This window comes from Falco peregrinus, chromosome 1 (genome assembly GCF_023634155.1).
Source record: "Falco peregrinus isolate bFalPer1 chromosome 1, bFalPer1.pri, whole genome shotgun sequence".
Classification (NCBI taxonomy): domain Eukaryota; kingdom Metazoa; phylum Chordata; class Aves; order Falconiformes; family Falconidae; genus Falco; species Falco peregrinus.
This window is the reverse complement of record NC_073721.1, coordinates 54,339,114-54,360,392: the sequence shown is the minus strand read 5'-3', so window position 1 is coordinate 54,360,392 and position 21,279 is coordinate 54,339,114. Positions and strand designations below refer to the sequence as shown.

At 38.9% G+C, this 21,279-nt stretch overlaps 1 protein-coding gene across 1 annotated transcript in view; it reads right to left on the bottom strand.

The window, feature by feature from the left end:
* TM9SF3 (transmembrane 9 superfamily member 3) overlaps positions 1–21,279 on the bottom strand; it is a 49,340-nt gene that overhangs the window by 3,473 nt on the left and 24,588 nt on the right. Inside the window, exons 5-14 of the mRNA XM_055812040.1 lie at positions 20,166–20,243; positions 19,075–19,206; positions 18,400–18,566; positions 15,557–15,651; positions 13,502–13,632; positions 4,898–5,037; positions 3,262–3,330; positions 3,021–3,167; positions 2,502–2,585; positions 2,305–2,381 (exon numbers count right to left, since the gene is read on the bottom strand). Of these exons, the coding sequence (XP_055668015.1) occupies positions 2,305–2,381; positions 2,502–2,585; positions 3,021–3,167; positions 3,262–3,330; positions 4,898–5,037; positions 13,502–13,632; positions 15,557–15,651; positions 18,400–18,566; positions 19,075–19,206; positions 20,166–20,243 (1,120 nt within the window). The remainder of the gene's footprint in view (positions 1–2,304; positions 2,382–2,501; positions 2,586–3,020; positions 3,168–3,261; positions 3,331–4,897; positions 5,038–13,501; positions 13,633–15,556; positions 15,652–18,399; positions 18,567–19,074; positions 19,207–20,165; positions 20,244–21,279) is intronic.

The following is a 21,279-nucleotide window of genomic DNA, read 5'->3' as shown; positions in this document are numbered from 1 at the left end:
GTTACTTCACAGGCACCGAATAAAACATGGGGCAGGGAGAGGGAAAACCCTAACAATCACAACTAAAGGATGTCCTCCTGAAACAAATGCAGGATACTTGGCTCATTTGAATAGAAAAGTCCATACTAAAGGGAATAATGTTATTAATTTATTAAACACCGTCTCAGATGATATTCATAACTTGGTCATGGCCTATATAGGTTTATAGACTGCAAGCACATTTCAGCAGGACAACAAGCTTTTAAACAGAGAAAAATTTGAATAGTGAGAAAGAGCAATCATAAAACAGAAGATTAATTCCTATTACTTCAAGCCAATAAACACTACAGCTGTGACGTCATAAGCACAGAGGTTTTTTTAAGAAGCCCTTCAACCATACTTAACAGTCTTTATCTGGATGCTGAAGTGTGGTATTGTAGGAGGTCCTTCTGCACTACCTAGCTCCTAAACCATCCACTGAGCTGGGAAGTACATTTTAATCTTTTCTGTCACCGAGAGGAAAACACGAGGAGCTCAAAAGGTTTGGAAGTTCTCATGGGCTCCCTACGGTCCAGTCCCAAAACTGAGATGCTCTGCAGAGGGCAGCAGACTTTGTGGATCAAAGCATCCCACTACATGTGGGATCTGAGTTCAACTAGGCGTTGTCAGGGGCACTAAAACCAGAGCTGGACGATATAAGCCTCCAGAGAGTTTCCCTGTGACTGCTTTGGACCCTAACTAGTGTGTCTCATATCCAGCTGTGTGATACTGAACACGTTCATACACACAAGCCTCCACAGCAGCTCTACACACTTTTCACAGGAGATGTACAGTCAGTAGCACAATTCTTTAACACAAATGTCTTTGTTAGACCTCAATGGCAGCAAGTTCCCTACACAAATGCTTTTTGACAGGGGATCTTCCCCCCGCCCCCCCCCCCCCCCAAAAAAAAGGGGAGTTTGCAGTAAAAAGGAATCTCACAGCTTCTCTTCTAACACACTTAAAAAGACAAAAAGAAATCTCAATAGAGCTATAGAAATAAAGTTTAATGTATTTTCTGATTTTGAGTAAGTTCAAATTTTACTCTAGTATTCCATCAAGTAGTGTCTTACCATTACAAGAAAGCATTTGACAATCTTTCTTTTCCATGTTTTAAAAAACATTTTAATTACAGAAACTGGTGGGCAAGTTTGGCTTCTGCATCACAGATATTTTAATCAATACCAGCCTGAGCACTTTAAAAAGATTAGAGCTGAAAAGTATAAGCCTATTAAAGAAAAAAAACAGCTGCAAGACTGCCAGAACAGCAGGAAAGTCTTGTACCATGCCAAGAACCTGATGAAGCAAGATCAGATTGCATGAGAGCGAAAGGGGACAGGTACTCAGCAGTTAAGAGGTTATTTCCCTCCCCTTTTTATAAAGCATTGTGAAATTACCCTCCCTCTTGGGATATCAGGAAATGTATACTTTACAGAAGGTAAGTTCCTGTAAGACATCGTGTGTCTCAAATACCTAGCTCAAAGAACTCCTTCCACTGGAGTCTATAGGACTATTGATTCACTGCTAAGAAAGAAAGTATTAAATAAGAATCTCACACTAAAAAGGAAACACCACCATAGAAAAGTGCAAAAGAACCAAGCAGCACTTTCAGAAAGTCATTAAGCAAGGGACAAAAATAAAGCTAACAGATCAACAAGTGTATTTGACTTTATCAGATGACCTCCATGCCAAACCCCTGGCGTTTTCTCTAAACATCTGTCAAAACACTATCTTAAAAAGCAATGAAATCCAGCCGCACACAGGAGCATCCTGTGCTCTCCTCACCTGTGAATATTCCAATACTTATTTCTCAAATTTTACCCTGACATTTCAGCCCTTTCTGTTCTGGTCACCCTCATACATACATGCCACAAGATACAGATGGTAGTCATCAGTATTGTGATACCACTGACACCTCCATGGGTGTGCCTAGCTCCTTGTCTTGGGGCAACAGTAAAAATTCCAAAACAAAACAATAGTGTGGACTCAATTTAGAATTTCTTTTACAGAATTTCTTGCCCAACAATGAATCTTTCAAGCTTGCACTGAGGGTGAAAAATCTCTACAAAGCACCTGAATTATCTTCCCATCAGAAAAGAAATCTCCTGTATTAGGTAGGAATCAAGTATACACAGAGAACTCTGAGATTCTTTTTAAAGATTGAAAACTTTTGTGACCAGATCTTGCAGGCATACACACTCCACCACCAAAACCACAGAACTAAAATCAGAAACCTGACAGTCTGAAAAATGCTGATAGAAAACTGTCAATACATTTGAAACTTACCACACATTATTCCCAAAGCTGTGCTAAATACTGCCATATAACCAAAGTAAAATGATGTTTGAAACAAGCCATACATCCTGAAAAAGACAGACAGGCATTTATGTTAGGTATTTTCCCCAGTTTTTATCAATAAACTTGTTTGGCAATACAGTAATCTGATATTCAAACAGGAAAACTACCGCCAAATTACCACTTACTTTGTCTTGAAAAAGTAGTAGTAAAAGGAGTACATGTAAACATAAATCGCAGTTGATGCCGCAGAAAGAAAGCTTGTCCATTGCCTGAAAGTAAGCACACACATCCATCACGTATCTAACCAAAAGGCTTCCCAAGATGCAGAATATGCTGAAACCTGACCCTGAATGTGTACAAATAAGTACTGGTTCTACAGGCTTATTTAACAAAATCTACATGTTGTCTGCTATAAAACTGACAGAAGTTTCTACGGCAACAGCTACCACTGATACCAAGTGATGATCCTTCTTCATACTCCTGCAAGCCTTGACATACTTTTCTCTATACATACACAGATGCATACACAGATGCACATACACACAGAAAGCTCCTGTACAAAAAAGATCCAGTAAATGTTTTCATTCCCTACAGCTAAAATCTGGACATGGACACTTTGAAAAGACCCATCTAGACTGAAGAAACATTACTTTTCTATGAAACTCTCACAATCTGGTTAACTATGCAAATAACGCAATACTTACCACCTGTAATCCTCTGCATTTAGCAGGAAATAAGTACAAACGATAGTCACACAAACTGTCACAATGCAGAGGATAACCAGAACCAGCATCATAAAGCCATAAACATAGTAGATCTTGTAAGCCCAGAATGAAGTAAAAATGAAATACCTGAAGAAAGTAAGCAAGATATGCAGGTGATACTGTAATTGAACTTAAACTACTATAATTTTTAATCAAACTGGCAAACAGCTGACATACTCACATTTCAATAAAAATGGATCCAAAAGGGAGGATTCCACCTAGGCAAACAATAACAGCTGGTTCCATGAACCTGGAAGATATTGAGATTAGTTTAGGGACAATGTTAATCTTTCATTTATAAGCATGTGAAGACACATACTCAGATAATTAACATAGCACAGAAAATTATTTAAAAGGCATGCCAACAAGAGCACTTCTGTCTCATACCAGCATATCCCAAAGAAGATTCCCCCAAAGACATCATGTGTACGGACACAAGGAGCAGTTATTCTTGGGGAAAGCTGAAACAAACCGTAAGGCTCATGTCTATCACCTGCAGGCATAAGGGCAGGCATCTAACCAGCCTTACAGGCTACAGAAAGAAGCTCTCTTGCCCAAAAAGGGCCCAGGCAATCGAGCCCGTAACATCCACTAGCCTTGAATGCAGGCAGTGAAAACTCAGTGCTGCTGGTGGCTACAAACACAGCAAAGAGTGCAAAGAAAGTTTTGCAGGGTAACGGTTATAGAATTAAGAACCAGTATTTATTTTTAATGCTATACTGAGTCATCAGCGTATGGCCAAAAATGGAATCTCGGCCAGCTACCTGTAGATGATTCTGTCACTTACTAAAGGTGACCTCTGTGTAGTACTTGCAACGATGCTGAATCTAGCTAGTAACCAGTGATTTAATTTGCAGCTTCTTTTATTATTTATAGGCAGACTTGTCTAAGTTGACAGCGTGCAATTTCATCACCTTCAAGCAAAGTATCTTATTTCTTTCTAGCTGTCATGCTGATCCAGAAAAATCCATCAGATTCCCAAGATACAGGTCACAATATAAATCAAATCCTAGCATCTGAATTGCACAACCCACCACTAACAAGACAGTAAGTGTGCAGCACTTCCTGGATATCACGGGTGTACACGATTCAGTGCCCCGTTCACTTAGTTCCATTCCTCTGAACAGGGAAAGCAAGAAAAATCTATTAAAAAAAAATCCTCTGAGAATATTTTCATTTCCATAGCTTGCTGCTTCCATCTCAGAATTAAATTAATAGGAAAAAGTGACTGCATTCATGATTTTCCAAAAACCTAAGTCTAAGCTAGGCACCCTTCTACATTCACTTCAAAAATAATAAATGCTCATTCGCAATTCAAACCATATACCTGGAATATTTTAGGCTCTGCGCCATCAACAAAAGCACAGAATTGGGAACAGCACTGCAAGCTTCTCTCCACCATCACCCTGCAAATACATCGCAGCTTGTACTAGGAGACCATTAACCAGAGTAGTTCTGCCTCCAAGGCACATTCAATCCTAAATCTGTAAGAGGCATTAACTAAAGAGGAATTGTTTTGTTTCCAGATTCCTATACAAGAATTGTGTTGGGACCATCCCTTTTACATAAGAGACTAAAGAACATTTCAGGCGAAATGTGCATCAGTGATACAGGAGTAAAATCTGCTACAACTATTAACCACGGTATTTTAATTCATCACAAAAATCACATTAATGAAATGTCAGTACAGCTGTTCTTCTAGGCACAATTCCATTTAAATAAAGTTATTCCAGAAAAACCTTTAATGATCACACCTGAAAAGTAATTTTAAATGTACTGAAGTTAACATTCTAGTTAACATTCATGCTTGTCTTTACCATTTTTTCTCTGGTATGGGACGAGGCACTGCATTGACACGACATGGAAAATTAGGCTGTCCTGACAGATTTCGGCCAAGAATCGTACCAACAAGGTTCAATGGAAGAATGACAAAGAAACAGATACAGCACACTGCCACCTGTAAGCAAAAGATAAAATAGTAATTAAAAAAACCAAACAGGTATAGGATGACAAAAGAAGATAACAACCCACTCAGTATGTATCAGTCCTTAGTAGGTATTGCTGTAGAATCATAATCCTAGTTATTAAGCATTAGTTAACATACATCTATTTTATCAAATGGAAGTATGTATTTCCCAAGAAACTTCCTAATAAACATTATGACTTATATTTCTTGCATCAGTTGAGACGAGAACCACTACAGATTTCTTTTTACTGTTTTCATCTAATAATTATTATAGCTCAGTACATTGCATAGGAAAGAAATTGAAATATTCATGGTACTTCACCATGGAAAATTTCATCAGCTTCTCTTAAACTTTTACAGAGTATGCTGTTCCTAGAAGTAAACGCCTAGCTGTAGTTCTACACAAAATTACAACTGCTGGGTGCAAAATTTTTAATCCAATCCAAAAAAGAAACCCAAACAAGAACTGCAAAGCCAGAACAGCCAGAATGCTACCGATCAAAATTTTGGGTTCAATTTTCTCCACTTTCCACCGACCAGGTAATTAAGAATACAGACTGCCAAAGACACAACTGATGACTGGTAGGCACAGGTACACAGTTCAGAAGCACAAGGGCCCTACTTACATACAGAGATTAGGTTTATGCATAATGCAGCAAAGTCAAGTCAGTGTTCCAGCTCTTTCCAATGGAACAGCCTCCCTAAAACTTTACCTTGAATCATCTTTTTTTTCCAGTATATGTATGTAGCTCTAAATTTTGCTGTTCCTTGAAGGCAACATATTTTTATCTTCCAAAACAGGAACATTTGAAGTGTTTAGCAAGACATTCTCTACTTGGAACTCTTTAGCACCAAATTAATTAGCATTACATGGTTTAACTTTTTGATATTGATAATTAAAGACAGAACAGTTGCCTGTAATGCAATAACCACAGTTCTGAATACTGACCCTGTGACCTTCTCTATGCAAACAAATGAAAATACTGACTTTTAAAAGCACTGTTGCCTGAGACTCTGTGTACACCCTGGTGCCTCCTGAGCAAGGAAGCTATATTCGACATTTAAGAAGCAGTTATTCAGGATAAATAAAGGCTGTTCACATATGCTGTATCTACAGAAATCTACTGCAAGGCAGCTGAAAAGCCAGAACTGCTAGGCTTCGTGAGATGAGGAACTGCACTGTGTAAGCTCAACGCAGACTTAGCATTAAGTTAATTACATCAGTTCCAGGCAACATTGACAAAAGACAGTGGGTTATCCCTCCGTTACCGACTTGTAGACCAGCACTAGCCTAGGCCAGATGTACATGGAATGGGGGTCCGTTTGGCCAGAGGTAAAATGCCTGGGGCTACATGGAGCAAGCCTTCATGCTTCACAGAAGGGGCGCACCAAACAGGCGGTCCAGAAGCACTGTCCAGACTGCTCTGTGTATCTTTGAGGAGATGTTATTAAAGAATTACATCACAAGCCACTAAATTATAAAGATTCAGTGGTAAATAAGGAAAAGCTAAGTAGTGTTTACACTTGCCAATAATAAAGCAGATTTTACACCTTACATATTTAGTATCTCCCATTTGCCTTCTTCCATTACTTAAAAAAAACCACAGGTAAGCAAGCATAGCATCTTAGGTAGGACACTGAGGTTGCCTAAGAATAAAGTATAGGAGAATGATACAGCTAACTCAATGGATGCAGGTTCTGCCCTTGAAAACTGCTCAGTCTGAAAGAATGAGCAGATGAGAATTTTCAGAGAAAAATGTCAAAAAGCATCAGAAGCATCAAAGAACATAATCTTGAGTGCTACTTTTACTAAGATCCTGACCAAAAAGCCCCAGCTTGTTTGAGGTATAGGAACATCTTGAGATGTTCAAGAATGAAGGCCTGGACAGGATGCAAAGAATTTCCAAGCTGACCATACTGAAACCATTGCCATTTGCAAGAAGAGCTTGCTCTGCCTTTTGCCTGGCAAGGACCTCCCAGTCTGCTGGGTGGTCCCTGTCCACCATGCCTTGTGGTGCTCCGGCAGATGGGTTTCAAACCTGGCTGAGGCAGAACGCTCGCACTGGCAGTGTGACAGGGCATCTGTGCTGCTCATCCAGCCACACTGTCTTTTATGGTACAGTTATCAAGATGTAGCTTCATTTCTTGAGCTTGGAAACAACCCCTAACTGGGGATAATAGTAGGAAGAGAATGCACTGCTTTACTGCAGACACTGTCCAGGAACAGCCTGGGGTTCCAAGCTCACCTGGAACAAAGCTCAGTAGCCTCTAATTGTCCATCTTGCAAAACACATCTACCATAGGGAATCCACAGGGAAATCATACAACCTTGGGCAAGGAACCAAGAAAAAGCCATTCAGGCCTAATTACTAACTAGCTGGCAAACTCCTAGATGAAAAAAGGCAGTCAGTAGCATTTCAGTTCTAGTGACACCAACCAACAGCTGAATGACTTCAAATCAGGTGGGCAAGGAAAAGGCCCAACTTGTTCCAGCAGGGCTTGGCTGTTATGTTGTCCAGGAGACTGACTCAGCAGCAGCTTTGAAATCTAGAAGTTTTATCTGCATGTAACAATCTGAGACAGCCCAGATTCCTTGAATAAGGAGTAAGCACTGCCAACCTGTCCGCAGTACACTTGTAATCAGCATCTGTCAGAAAATCTGAGTGGTTTCATTACCAGATCAGTCAAAGCATGACTGATAACGGTGCAACATCTTCCATTCTATTAACCACCTGGCTGAAAACTGAACTGATCTCAGACAGAACAGCTAGCTTCTTCAGTGAGATCTAGTAAGCAGCGTTAGGTAAAGTCAACATTTTGTTAAACAAGCTGTCTTAATGCTATGCTGAGGACAGCTGTATTGAAGTACATTTTTTTTGTTTTTTCCTGGAGCTATTCAGGAGTCTAAAAGCTACCTGAGATGATTCTGCAGTGCAAAGGAGGCCCAACTAAGCAAGCAAGGATGGACCATAGTGCAGGCTCAGGAACGCCTCCCACTTCCACCTGGATCTGATAAGCTGCCCAAGCTGTTAAAACTGTTCTGTTCTGCCTTCTGAGATAACCTCACCCTGGTGACGCCAACCTGATGGTCTTCTTAGTAGGGTGACCAACACAACTGGTACTGGTTAGAACCAGCACACACTGTGCTGACCTCAGCAGCATCTTCTGTCTTGCTTTCATTTGCTGGCTGACTCCAAGGTAGTCTGCCTGCTCGGACTGATGTTTGCTGCAAATGGCAGTAATAGCCTACTCTGGCTGTGAGAGATGACTAAAGATTAATCAGCTTTTCCAGCTTCTGCCTCTTCAGGCATGTTCTTAAATTTCAGTTCTGAGGTGAGGTGAAGACACTGCCTCCCTCCCAAGCTGAACAGGTAGTGCCTGGCGCCGCTGATGGCAAGGGCAGTGATGATCTAAACCTAGAGTTTAAACCCAAAATGAAGCAAACACAGGGCACTGGGGTACACAAGCGTCTTAACTGAAAAAGGGATGAAGTTACGAGTTTTCTGCCTCAAATGTTTCAGAGAATGAGATCATAATGGTGAAAGCAGCTTAGGCACCTACTGGCCTCCATTTCACCATCACAAATGCCAAGAGGTAACGAAGGCAGGATCAACACAGGTATGTGCTCTGCCCTCCTACAGAAGCACCGCCCTACAGAGGTTACTGGTGACGTACTACAAATCCCAAGCCCTTGTAACAGCTGTTGCGTGGCAGGCTGAGATAAGAAAGTTAGGTCTTGGTGAGCCTTGTAAGTATTACTGTAGCATCAACCAAGAGAAATTCAGAAAACAGTTTTAGGCACCACTTCAGAAAACACAAATTATACAAACAGGCAGATTACTACACCTATAAACCCAGTTTTCAATCAAGCAAACAAGCACACATTCTCCATCATCCGTATTACTGACGACAAATTACAAGTTTTGCTACCAAGCCAGTACATTAAATCATACCTATTTCATTTTGACCGTTGCATTTTTGTTATACAAAATATCTTATTTATACATGAGCATCTGATTTAGTTTGTGGGTTTTAGTTGCCGCAGAAGAGACTGTCAACCTCACCAAGACTGCACTCTTTCCAACCCCTTTCTGGTTTGTTTTGATGGGAAAAAAATATTCCACTGCCCTTGACTGAACGTGTAGAATTCAGTTTTCCTTATTTGAAAGGAAACATTGTCAAGAGGGATATAATTTATGTTCTAGTGCCATGTGTTTCATATTTTCTGACAACTGTAGATTAAACTTCATTCAAAGGTGATAATTAAAATTTTTATGAGCATATCTAATATTGAACAGCTACTGGCAGGCTATGGTGCCTTGACTGCTTAATGCACAAGGGAGAAAAGCAATAAAAATTAACTGTCAAAGCAGCAGCTTGATCTTTCCTGTCAGCTACCAAAACTGCACACTCAGTCATGAGGCTCTCCCCCCTGCAGAGAGGTTACCGAATCTGTACAGTGACACTTTCCTGCACATCATCAGGCCAAACATTATATAGAACAAGAAAAGAATAGAAGGCTTCAAAATAAAGTGTTATTCAATTGATTGCAACTAAGTAGTTAATCTAGGGTACTGCTTTGGGTAATCAAGTGAACTGCTGAAAATTTAGGCTATTTTCAGCAAAAATGAGGGTTTTGACCAAGGGTTCCACAGTCACTTCCAAGCAATCTAAGAAAGCACACAGCTGAATATATATTTAACTAGATTTTTTTTATTTTTAGCCAGGTGTATTTCCTTTTCTAGTTCAAGGCATGAAAACCTTTGGCACTACCAGATCCTCCTCCTTCAGTGGCAGCCAATACTCATATCAAATTAAAGCTGTCAGGGATGGCTGCAGCCTGGATTAAGCTATCTGTTGGAGGAAACACTTTTTTCTAGTTTAAACAAGGTATAAAATATGCAAACACTAGGGTCACAATCCCAAGAGAAATTCAGTGTGTGCAACCTTATTTAATTAAATCATTAAAAATGCATAATGGAAACGTTAGCCGCACAGGAACCTAGTGCTCAAAACAAAAAAAAAAATGGTACATCTTAAACAGTTTAATAGTAGCTGCATGGATTCTGCAGTCAGAATGTTACATCAGTCATAGCAGCCTTAATGGAAATCTTTAAATTATATATTGTGACACAGAACAATGCAAGCAGTCACAACTTAGGAAATGCCAGAATTAAGATGGTCCCTTGAAATTAGATCCTGCTGCATCCCATAGAAATTCTGCATTACTTAGTAAATTATTTCTGCACAGAACTATCACCATGCTCCTCAAACATATATGGATAGGTCACTTGCCATTATTTAAAATTCTTATTGATTGCTCCATGCTCCATTTTCTGCACATAATTCGAACACAACAAAATACTAAGATGATTGATAAATATGCTGAAAAGACAAACAAACATCAACAGAATGTAAGCCAAGGTGTACAACACCTTCAGAACTCCTCTATGTTCACCAGTAACAGGATATAATAAACAAATTACCCAAAAAGATCAAATATGGGCTCCAAAAGAACAAAGAATTTAATAGTACCCACTGCATTTCTATAAAAGTAAAGAGATGAGAGAAAAAACCCCCAGACTTCTGTATCTCCTTAAGATGCTTAGGGAGTTGAAAGCTTTAAACCATTAAGTTTTAAAAAGCTCTCACATTTGAATAAAATCTGTCACATACTTTGTTGCATTTTGATGGGAAGGGCAGCTGAAAGATATCCCAGGGGAAAGCATAAGCCTTTGTTCAGCCTCACGGTGTACTTCACTACAGAAGGTTTGTCACAGTGTCGGTGAGGTGGCTTGCATGTATACCCAAAGGGCCAAAGACTCAGTCCCAAGAGTGAAGGCTGGTTTCAGAAACAAGCTTTGGATCTTCCCAGTCCCTGCCACATCTTCGAGGAGATCCCAGACATCGTGAATGAGTTATACAAGGGGAACGAAGCTTTGAAGTGACAGTGAGTTGTATGAAGGTCCTGAGGAGACCAATCCATTTGAGCATTTCAAGACAAAGTGCAGAAAAGCAGACACCCAGGTAGATGAAAGAGGCACCAACTGTGCGTTAGCTCAGATGTCTTAGCTCTGGCACTATCAGCTGCCCTTGCCTACATTCCATAGAAAAACCTGCCCGGAGGAAGGAATTACATGAGAAAGAGGAGACTACCTAGTGGGACACTGGGAAGCAGCAATGCCAAACGGGCAAAGCACAGGATGTCACATTCAAGCATCGTCTCTGAGCGACCTTTTAGCTGAGAGACTTCTTTTCGGTGACTCTGAATCTGCTTTTTCTTTATTTAGAGTAGTCAAGAAGAGGTGGTAATTCTTGCCAGTGATTTAAATCAAGGAGGGTGGTTTCAAGGCATGCCAGGGTAAAGGAAGTAATATCTGTGTTCTAGTACATTTAGATGGTAGAGGTTTTATTTCCCCAATAAAGCAGCAGCAGCAAGTTTGCACTAGAGAATTCTGGAAGCTTCTCTACACTGAAAACCAAGGTGGAAAAACACAAAGGTATCTTACCCATAAAGCCAGAAAGGCTTCCCGGGGACTTCAACCTGAAGCATAACATGGTAATTTCAAACAATTTTCATTTCCTCTACAAACCAGCTTCATTAGTTGATCTGAAGTCATTGGAGCGTTGCTTATTCTGATGAAGTTTCCAATTCATAACCTGCTCCTACTAAAAATCTGCTAACTCCACTGAAGTTTTATTGCCACAGTCATAATGATTCAAACACTTTCATAAAACCTTGAGATCATTAAAATCACTGTGTATAAAGAGTGCTAACATCCTGATTAAGTGACCCCTGAAGATTTATATTCCCATTTGCTTTTAAATGTACATGTTTCCACGATCTTCAAATACAAGTTGAGCAGATTTACAAGAAACTTCAGCACAGGTGGAATTCCCTTCCTTCAGCATTTCTGACCTCCGAAGGGGAATACAAGCGAGAAATGTGATATCATAAATGCTTGCTCAGCAGTAAAACAGAGCCTCTTTGCACATATCAAAGATCAACGTTGTAAATTTTTATGACAGTACTGTATAGGGCTGCTAGCTTAGGGAAGAAAAAGCAATACAATATTCCTTTGGGGCACTGACTGACTAATACAAACATATCCATACGCAGAATTTCAGTCTAATGTCTTGAAGAAGAAAACCAGAAAAATTAAGCAAACACATTCAGCTTGATATCATATTTAGCAGTTTTATAACAACGAATTTAATGTAAAAAGTTGGTATTTGTGCATGCATTGAAAACGCTGCTGATAAGGAGGTGATGAGAACTAGCAACATACATTGAAAGTAATGACTCCTCCATCAGTCAGAAACTACTAAAAAAGCCTTTGCCTGAAACTGAAAACTGTCTCTCTTTTTATTACCATTTATGATTTCTATCACATTGATTCAGTAAAAATGTGTTCTTAAGAAGTATCTTCAGTCACATACTGAATTTGATTATATCCCAAACAATACAATATATAAGGCAGAACTTGTGATACTAAGCTTCATTTCTTGGTAGATTTAGACTAAGAATAAATCCAAGGCTACTCAAACATGTCTGAATAGACTGAACAATTTAACATTTAACAAAAACTGATACGCAAAGAAGGAAGCTATAAAATGGTAAATCCCAGGATTTGCTACAGATATTGAAAGAAAACAAGCCTTCCGGTATTAAGATGTTTTTTTAAGTTAACAGTGCTACGGCACAAAATTAGGAAAAGCAATTTTATGGTGCATATTTTAAAAAATTTGCCCTCAAGTAATTCCCCTTGCAAGCTTAAACAGAAATTCTGCCAAAATGCCAAGTGATTATTTCTTACATTGTATTCACAGGGTTATTTGAGGTTGCTTGAAAGGGCCGTAACAACAAACAAAATGCTGACAAAAGCCACAAGAAACAAGAAAAGTCATCATGATTAAATGAGAAAGTAATCCAACCAGCATTGTTTCTCAAGTGACACAGTTAATACCCAGACACAAGACTATAACTAGATACTAAATACCAGTTCACAAAGCAAAAACAGTGATTCATTTTCATAAAGCCAGACGTCCTCAGGATGTCTCATCTCATATTGTTGCTTGATCTTTTATTTCCATTTTTTCTGCTTGACTGCAATGATTAGGAAGTAGTTTTCATTTGGGATCTCTTTATATTGCATTTTAGCTTATAACCAGTTTGCATTGGCCATCCAGAAGAAGATTCAAGTTGCTAACTTCTCATGTCATTTTAACAGTAAGCTTAAACACAAAGCAGAAGTGTCATTTCAAGCAGAGAGAAGACCGTTGTTGGCATCCACCAGCTGTCGCTTAAAATGAGTTATACTTGAAGCACCTTAGACCCCTCCCAGAATACATATCTAACTAGGAAGCTAACACTATGATTCACAATTGTATTTAGACTAAAACACAGTTTCCTGTGCCTACAGTGGTGTTTAAGTTCTCCAGTAAAACGACTCACCATGGTTCCAAAGGGTATAGCTCTTGAAGCATGATAATAGATGGCTATGAAGTTAATGAAGAAGGCAGTTCCACACACCATTGCTGGAATAAGGAAGGCTCCAATGAACATCTGCTTTATCCATCGCCTTCCTGTAAGAAGAAACATTTCAATGGAACTGGTGAGGTACAATGTCTTTGGTTTAAAAAGCTATTGCCAAGCTCTCCAGAATCTAGGTGTTAGACAACTTCTCCCCACAAAAGGTGAAAGTAGTAAGTAACAACATACTACATCAATACATGAGCCAAGAGTCAACTAACATTTTCATGTGATCCTGGCAACTTACAAGATGCAGCACATTAATCAATTCATTAGGCCAGGTAAAAAGACAGGAGAAGGGATACAGCGTGAGAATATTCCAGCTGGAGAACAGCATATGCTGACTAAGCTGCCCAAAGAAACTGGGGTATGAAACATAAGTGTGCATGTAAGCTGCAGATTAGCAGAGTCAGAGAGAGCAGAGCTGGCCCTGCACACAGCCTGCTCACACCCTGAGAACACGGGAGAGCTCAGCTCTGCTCCCGGGACAACAGCACTGCAGCTGCCTTCAGGCAGCACCTGCTCCACGCCGCCTGGACCCAACTATGCTGACTCCATACATTCAGGATGCATTAAGGAACTGGCTATCCCTGGTATAAAGCAAAATTCCACACATTTAACATACAGCAAAATGGAACTCAGGCATCTTCAGCAGCAGCAAAGGTAGAGGGAAAGTAATTTCTAAACCCCAGGCATAATGGGAACCGCAACACTTGTTAGCAGCTATTACTACGTTCAGAGCTCCCTGAGCAGCCCAGAAAAAAATCCCTTGAGCGATACTTTAAGAATTGTCACTGTCTGTATTCCCTTTACTTTCGATGCTCTTAAATATAGTCTGTATTTAAATTTAATACACCATAGATGCATCTGTAATATGCACCAAATAAAATAAGTCAGAAAACTAGCATATGCTTTTCAAGACATCGTATGTATTTTCACTACGAGCCAACACAATCAGCATCACATGGTCTGATACATTTATCTGTAAAAAGAAATGCAAATCGCTCAACTATATAGCACAGTACATTTTAGAACAGCAACCCTAATTTACCCAGATCTGTTTTTCTACACATCGCTAGGTTTATATACAAGCCACATGAAAAGAAACATCTAACCTCCAAACACCATAGATCAGAGTGCATTCTGAGACTGAATACTGACAAGTAGGTTGTGTTAAAAGGACAGATTTTCTTTTGCTAACTTACCAGATTTTTTTTTCCTAAAGCACTATAGAAGAGAAGATAATAGATATATATTAATCTTTTATTGCAGCATAGGGAATGGAGGAAGCTAGTGGACTGCAAGGATGTCATAACTCAGAGGAACCGTGGGGAGCACTTGAAGACAGCCTGTCCAAATCCGTTACATCAATTTTATTGGGCTACTTCTCTCCACTGATACCCATTTTGAATTTGCTAAGCATAGAGTACAGTCTAGAAAGTAGAATAACCTTCTTTAAAAGACGCTATAAACAGTTTTACACATCAACAATTAATGGTCTAGTAAGTACTGTATACTCATCCTTTCTGTGTTAGTAGACCTAACACCCCCAGTACTTACAGAGGAGGGCTATGCAGGAGTCTCTGGAGAAGATGACATAAGGTGTTTCACAGCACGTTACGGAACAGGGAGAGACTATGATACTCTCTGGGTGCCATGAGCCAAACAATTATATACAAGAGTGTAATAAGCAATCCATAAGACACAACTGTTAGTAGTTCTGTAGCTCTTATGACTTTAAAATTAACTAAAGACCTCAGCTATCTTTACCGAGAAAATGCAGCCAATACCAACTAGGAAATAATATGAAAGTTAAATACATGCAAATTTTTTCCTGTTTATTAAGAATTTAATGGATTCCATCTGAATTAACTAACTACATGAGGACCTTTCTATATTACTGCAAATCAGAAAATAATGATTTCTCCACTTAACGTAACAATATAATGAAAATGCTCAAACATGAAAACAATTTACCTCCTTGTCTAGCATAAAGGCTTCCTCCAAAATATCCATTCACTGGTGATGTTGCAGCATAAACAAATATAGCTGTACTAAGCATTGATCCTCTCCTACAAGAAGTGATTTTTTGGTAAGTGAAAGAGAGAAGAAAATAGTATTAGAGCAAAATATTACAGTAAAATATGTGCATTTAGCAGCACCAGTTATTTAATATTTTTATATAATGTAAAAATTTAAAAGTGCTTAAATTGTAAAATCTGTGTACGAATGTGAACTGTTTATATCCAAAGCTTCGACCAAGTCTAATTCACTTGGGGGGTTTGGGGGGTGGGTGAGGGGGAAGAGTTCTGACATACTACATTCTTTCCTAACATGCATTTATTTTCACTGGAGTACAAAAATCACACCTCCAATCAAAACACTGTGACATTTGGATGTGTGCACCAAATTATTTATGTGACATACACTGTGTAAGACTCAACTACTGCAGAAAAAAGGTCCTCTTTACTTAATATAAAGGCCAGTATTAACAAAAATAATCTAAGGTTGTAAATGATGTTTCTGCCATCCCTCAGAAATTAACTTTTAAGATCGAAAGCATTAAACTTATAGAAAATTAGAAAACCTGACTTAAAAGCTATAAATAGTATAATGAAGCCACAAATCAGCATGAAGTAGTCCAATCAGAAGAGTCTAGTAATTTTTAAATTATCACCTCATTAAATGCTGGAGTACTCATTTTGGCATATTTTTTTCCTGAAATTTTACAGGCAAAGCTAGTAATTTTAAATTACAAAAGCCATCTCCAAATACATTTTTAAAAATCATGTCTAAGAATAGCAAGATAAACTGATATCCATGAATAGAGCTGTTTCCCATGTCCTGCTGCTACTCTTCAACAGCAAAAAGCAGCAGGTTTTCAGCCAGCTAGCTGTACTTTCTTCAAATGAGCTGTTCTGAGAGATTCCAGATGTTGGCATTTCAGCTTTTGATGAACCATTACTGGATGCCTGCCCTACTCAAAGAAGTAATCTTTAGTACAACCGGCTTCCATGACTGCACGAATTGAACTAAGCAAATATACCTGCTGGTCACACACACTAAAGGACTGTTAGGCTAACATTTGCTTCTTAAAAAAAATCAGCAATGGTTCCATTTTAGAAAGCTACTGGTTAGACAAAAACCAATTTTAACATTTGTCCTAACTTAAGACAATTTAGAAACATGTGCAGACCCCCAGAAGACCAGGCACAGTCTGAAATAACCCATGTAAGTCCAGGCTACCTGTAAAATGACTGGCAGATGTTCCTCTAAAATTATTGACCGGCAGATGTTCCTCTGAAATTACCTCAAAACTTCCTGTTCTTGAGCTTACTCCCTTGTGATTCAAACATTCTAATGTAAAAGCTTCTTAATCCACAAACCAGTATCAATAAATTAATAGCTGACACGACCACATTTTGCTGAGAGACTTTTAGCCCATACCAGCTGCATGATCCCTAAGAGTTTTAGCAGAGCTGAAGAACACTGACAGGCAATCATTCTCGTGATTCTGGTTTACAGCTTTTTTCACTCACATCATTATTTTTCTAAACGGCAGAACTGTCTGCACCAGATTTGGTCAACTGTTCCGTTACACACCCAGAATTAAATTAACTTTGAAAGTGATATAAAGGCCTACTGCAATGAAAGACTAAGTGTACATATATTTTTAAAAATTACTGTTCTGATGCATTTTACAATTGCCATTACTAATTTACAGCTTCTCTACAGTGCACAACATTCTGAATGGTTTCATTCCTTCCCTTAAAGGATTGACATGCTGTACAATTAAAAATGCGTACATCAGTCTAGCCAGAAGTGTAACCATGGGGCACAAGGGGGCAAACGCACCACACGAAAAATGAAAATATGCCAAGATACTAGTACTATGGAGTGGCTTGTTAAACACACCGTTAAAAGGCATTTAAACTCAAAACCAAGAGTTCTCTCTAGTGGCACATTAGAAGTATTACAACTTGTTAAAATCAATAGTAACAGGAGAAAATAGAACAGAGATATGAAATTTTAGTCACCGCTTAAAACAAAGCGCTTGTTAAAAAAAAAAAAAAAAAAAAAACAAGATTCCCCACAGTACCCAAAATACAATCACTACAGAAACAGATTAAGTCCATCCAGGACATCAAAAATCTCAAACACATAAAAGGTAAAGGAAGAGAACTAGGTGAACTGTTAAGTGGTGTGTTAAATTTAAACTTGAGTAGTATTTATTTGTTTCAAATGAATTCTTTCCAGTCAGGACCACAGCCCACCTATTGCTGGAGGTTTTACAGGCAACAGAGGCAGAGCACCTATTCAAAAGAACTGAAGAAATTAAATCTCCATCCCTGAGAAGACTTGTGGATAAGATTGGCTTAATGCGTTGTCAGCAGTAAATAGGACCATTCACAACACAGCACGCTCCTACCAGTCTTTACCGGACACAGCCGGGAAAATAAGGTAAGAAATACAGTAACTGTCACTCCAGATGAAACAAGGGAATGAAATATGTACCTTTCAACATTTACTTCCCATATAATCTACCCATGATGCTGCAGAACAAACTAGTTGCTCAATAAATCATGTGAAAAGCAAGCATTACAAGCCTTAAATTAGGGGAGACCAACTCACATGGTAAGAGTAGGACAAAGGTTCGTTACAACTTAAAAGAGCCCTTATAAACACTAAAACTGATCTGAAGATAAACACTAAAGACACTCAAACACTTCTTTTTCCAGGCCAGTTAGAACATTCGTTTTTGCAATTATTTTATTCATTTAAGCATTTGCATGAATAAGGCATGGCACAATTATACTTACTCTGTGTATAGATCTTCTATCATTGCAACAACAATGACTATAAGAGACACAGCAAAAATTTGACAGCCAGAACCAATAAGCGATGAAAATATTAGCGGATGACTGGATGGTCTAAAAACATCTCCATGGACCTGCTTCCACCCATACTCATCACCCAGATCTCTGTCCTAGGAACAGCAACAAAAAAGTTTTAAGTCTATAGTCATGACAATTAACAGCAAACACACATGCTAGGCATGTATTAAAAGTCTGATTTATTAAAGCAACTTCAGATACAAGTATGTCTTCTCTCCTGAGTGCATCAAATCTAGGAGAAAAGTTTACTTTTCAGATGCTTAGGAAGACAAGAAAAATTACTATCTGAATATCGTGCAGTAAAATCTATCAGATTCCCTCCTTGTCCCTAAAATCCTCTGGAGTGCTTAGGACTACACACAGGCTTCTGTTACACACTCAGAACAGACCTCGTTCAGCCGAAGTGTAGATATGAACATTAATGCAGTGACTAGTTGCAACTTAGGACCATGTTACAAAGAAAACTAGTAACACTTTCAAGACACACTTAAGGCAGTTTCCTGTCCAACTGAAGAAAGCCAGAGCTGCTAACACAATGAACATACAGAGAAAACAATAACCCTTAAAAAAAGATTTTAGAAGTGTGAATGCAGATCTTACCATATCATCCATTTCTTCCTCCTTGCTGTATCTCGCATAATCTTTTCGCAAAGTTCTCATTAATATCATAGACACTAGGCCAACCAGAAAGATCACCATCATAAAAGAATTGAAAATTGAAAACCAGTGAATCTACAAAAAGAAAACACATCCCTAAGATTTAGAACTGTAAAAGTGTTTCAAATTTGTTCCAATACGGATAAATGGTTGCTTAGCAGGACAGCTTGTCAGCACTAACCAAGTAGCAACAAACCCATGTTGTAAGTAATACTAAATTTGTGGAAAGTCCTACCAAAACTGGCCTGTGGAACGCCCTATGTAAAGCTTTTCAACAGCCAAGCTGGCTCATGATGAGGCTATCACAGCTCTGTTAAGCACCAGCAAAGTTCAAACTGGCTGTGCGTGCCCCCTTGGTAAAGGAAAGGCAACGTGACACACGGCTGCCTGCCTAGAGAAGTGGCTTCAGCAGTAAAAGAGATACAGCCACAAAGCTAAAGGAACCATCACTTTGCACAAAACCAAAATGAGCAGCAGCATTATTTTGCCTCTGACAATCACATCTTCTGGTTTACACCAAGGTCCAAACACAATCCCAAACCCCTAATTTCAGAAAGTGCTATAGCTGAGTATACTACCCTTAAGGAGATTACAGCCACAGGTTTAAACAATCACAACTAATACTGCCAACCGGTTTAGGCTGATGCTTTTTGGTTTGCATTTACTTCAGTAAAAAGTGGACATATGACTAACTGCAGTTATTCAACTTACAAGTCGTATGGTTGTGTCCCTGAAACTTATCCCTTCCAATCATGGGAATATGTTTTCTTGAACTGTGTTGTATTTGCTGCAGGCTTGAAGCTTGCCTGCACATTTACTGAAGCACTCTAAAAAACTGGAGCCATCCTATTAGAGCAACAGAACTAACAGTCTGTTCTAGAAACAGTTGTAGACCTGTCTGTTTCATTGTCCCAGAACACCTGGAACATCCAAAAAATTCAAAGATGTCATCCAAAAATTCCATGACATCTTCCAAACTAAAGCAATCATTTTGAAGGGAATTTTTTGTAAATTTGTCTTAGAACAATACATACTCTGTGCTGAAAGAAAGATGGGTCAAGATACTTGTCAAATCGGTCCTCAAACTTCACATCTGATTTCTTCCATTTCACCTAAAGAGAGAAAAATGTACACTTGAAAAGCTCATTATAATATGTTCAGCTAATAGTCACATGCAGAAACCCAGAACACTTTAAAAATCATCCACTTCAGATGTTTTCTTCAATATGAACCTAGGTTTTGGCAAAAACAATGGACTGATCTCTACAAAGACTGTTATCTACAGGTCAGACATAGAATGAACATCAGCCACCTTGCTTCATGGATCTAATCTTGCCTGTCCTTATGTTTAAGAAGGAAGAACCAGCCTTACGCTGCCTCAGCTCTCACTGTCTCCACAAGGCTAACCAAAGATGCAAATAGTTGCCAAATACAACAAACCTTTATCCTGATTACAGAAGGAACTCAAAAAGATACTCACTGAAGGTGCAAAAACCAAAATCCAAATGACCCTATTTTTCAGGTTTGTCAAAAAATAGTTCAAAGATGATCTTTTTTTCCCTACGGTAGATACCTGCAGGGGTATACATTTGAAAAATCTTCCCAAATTTGCCCAAGATTTCAGAACAAAGTTTAAAGAAAAGAAGCGTGTTTAAACATGTTCAGGAATGACATGCTAGAAAGCAGTGGAATTTTTCTAAAGATTTTTTTTTTCCTTTTCTGACAGCACACTCCCTTTTGTCAACACTTCCATGCGCTGTGTTGCATGAAAAGAGGCTTGTGGAAAACGTTATCAGTGTTCATTGAGTGATGACACTCCCCTCTACTTCTGCACCCTGAATGGCAGCTGAGATCTGTTTTGCTGCCATGCACTGAGACTTGTATTAAGTGAAATCAACTGTACCTAAATTCTCTGAGTACAATGCCCAGGAAAAAAAGATGTGGTCTAGCAGAAGTGAGGGAAAAGAAGATATAAGAGCAGATTTAAAACAGATGCTATTAAGAAAGAAAAGGGCATAAACTGAGATACAAGCTGGCTGGAAGGGAACTGGATAAAAGGGATCAAGCTGGACTCTAAAAGACATTAAAATTTTAAAAGCTACAAGCTAAAAGCTGCAGCCTAAAATCTGTAAGACCACAGCATTCTGC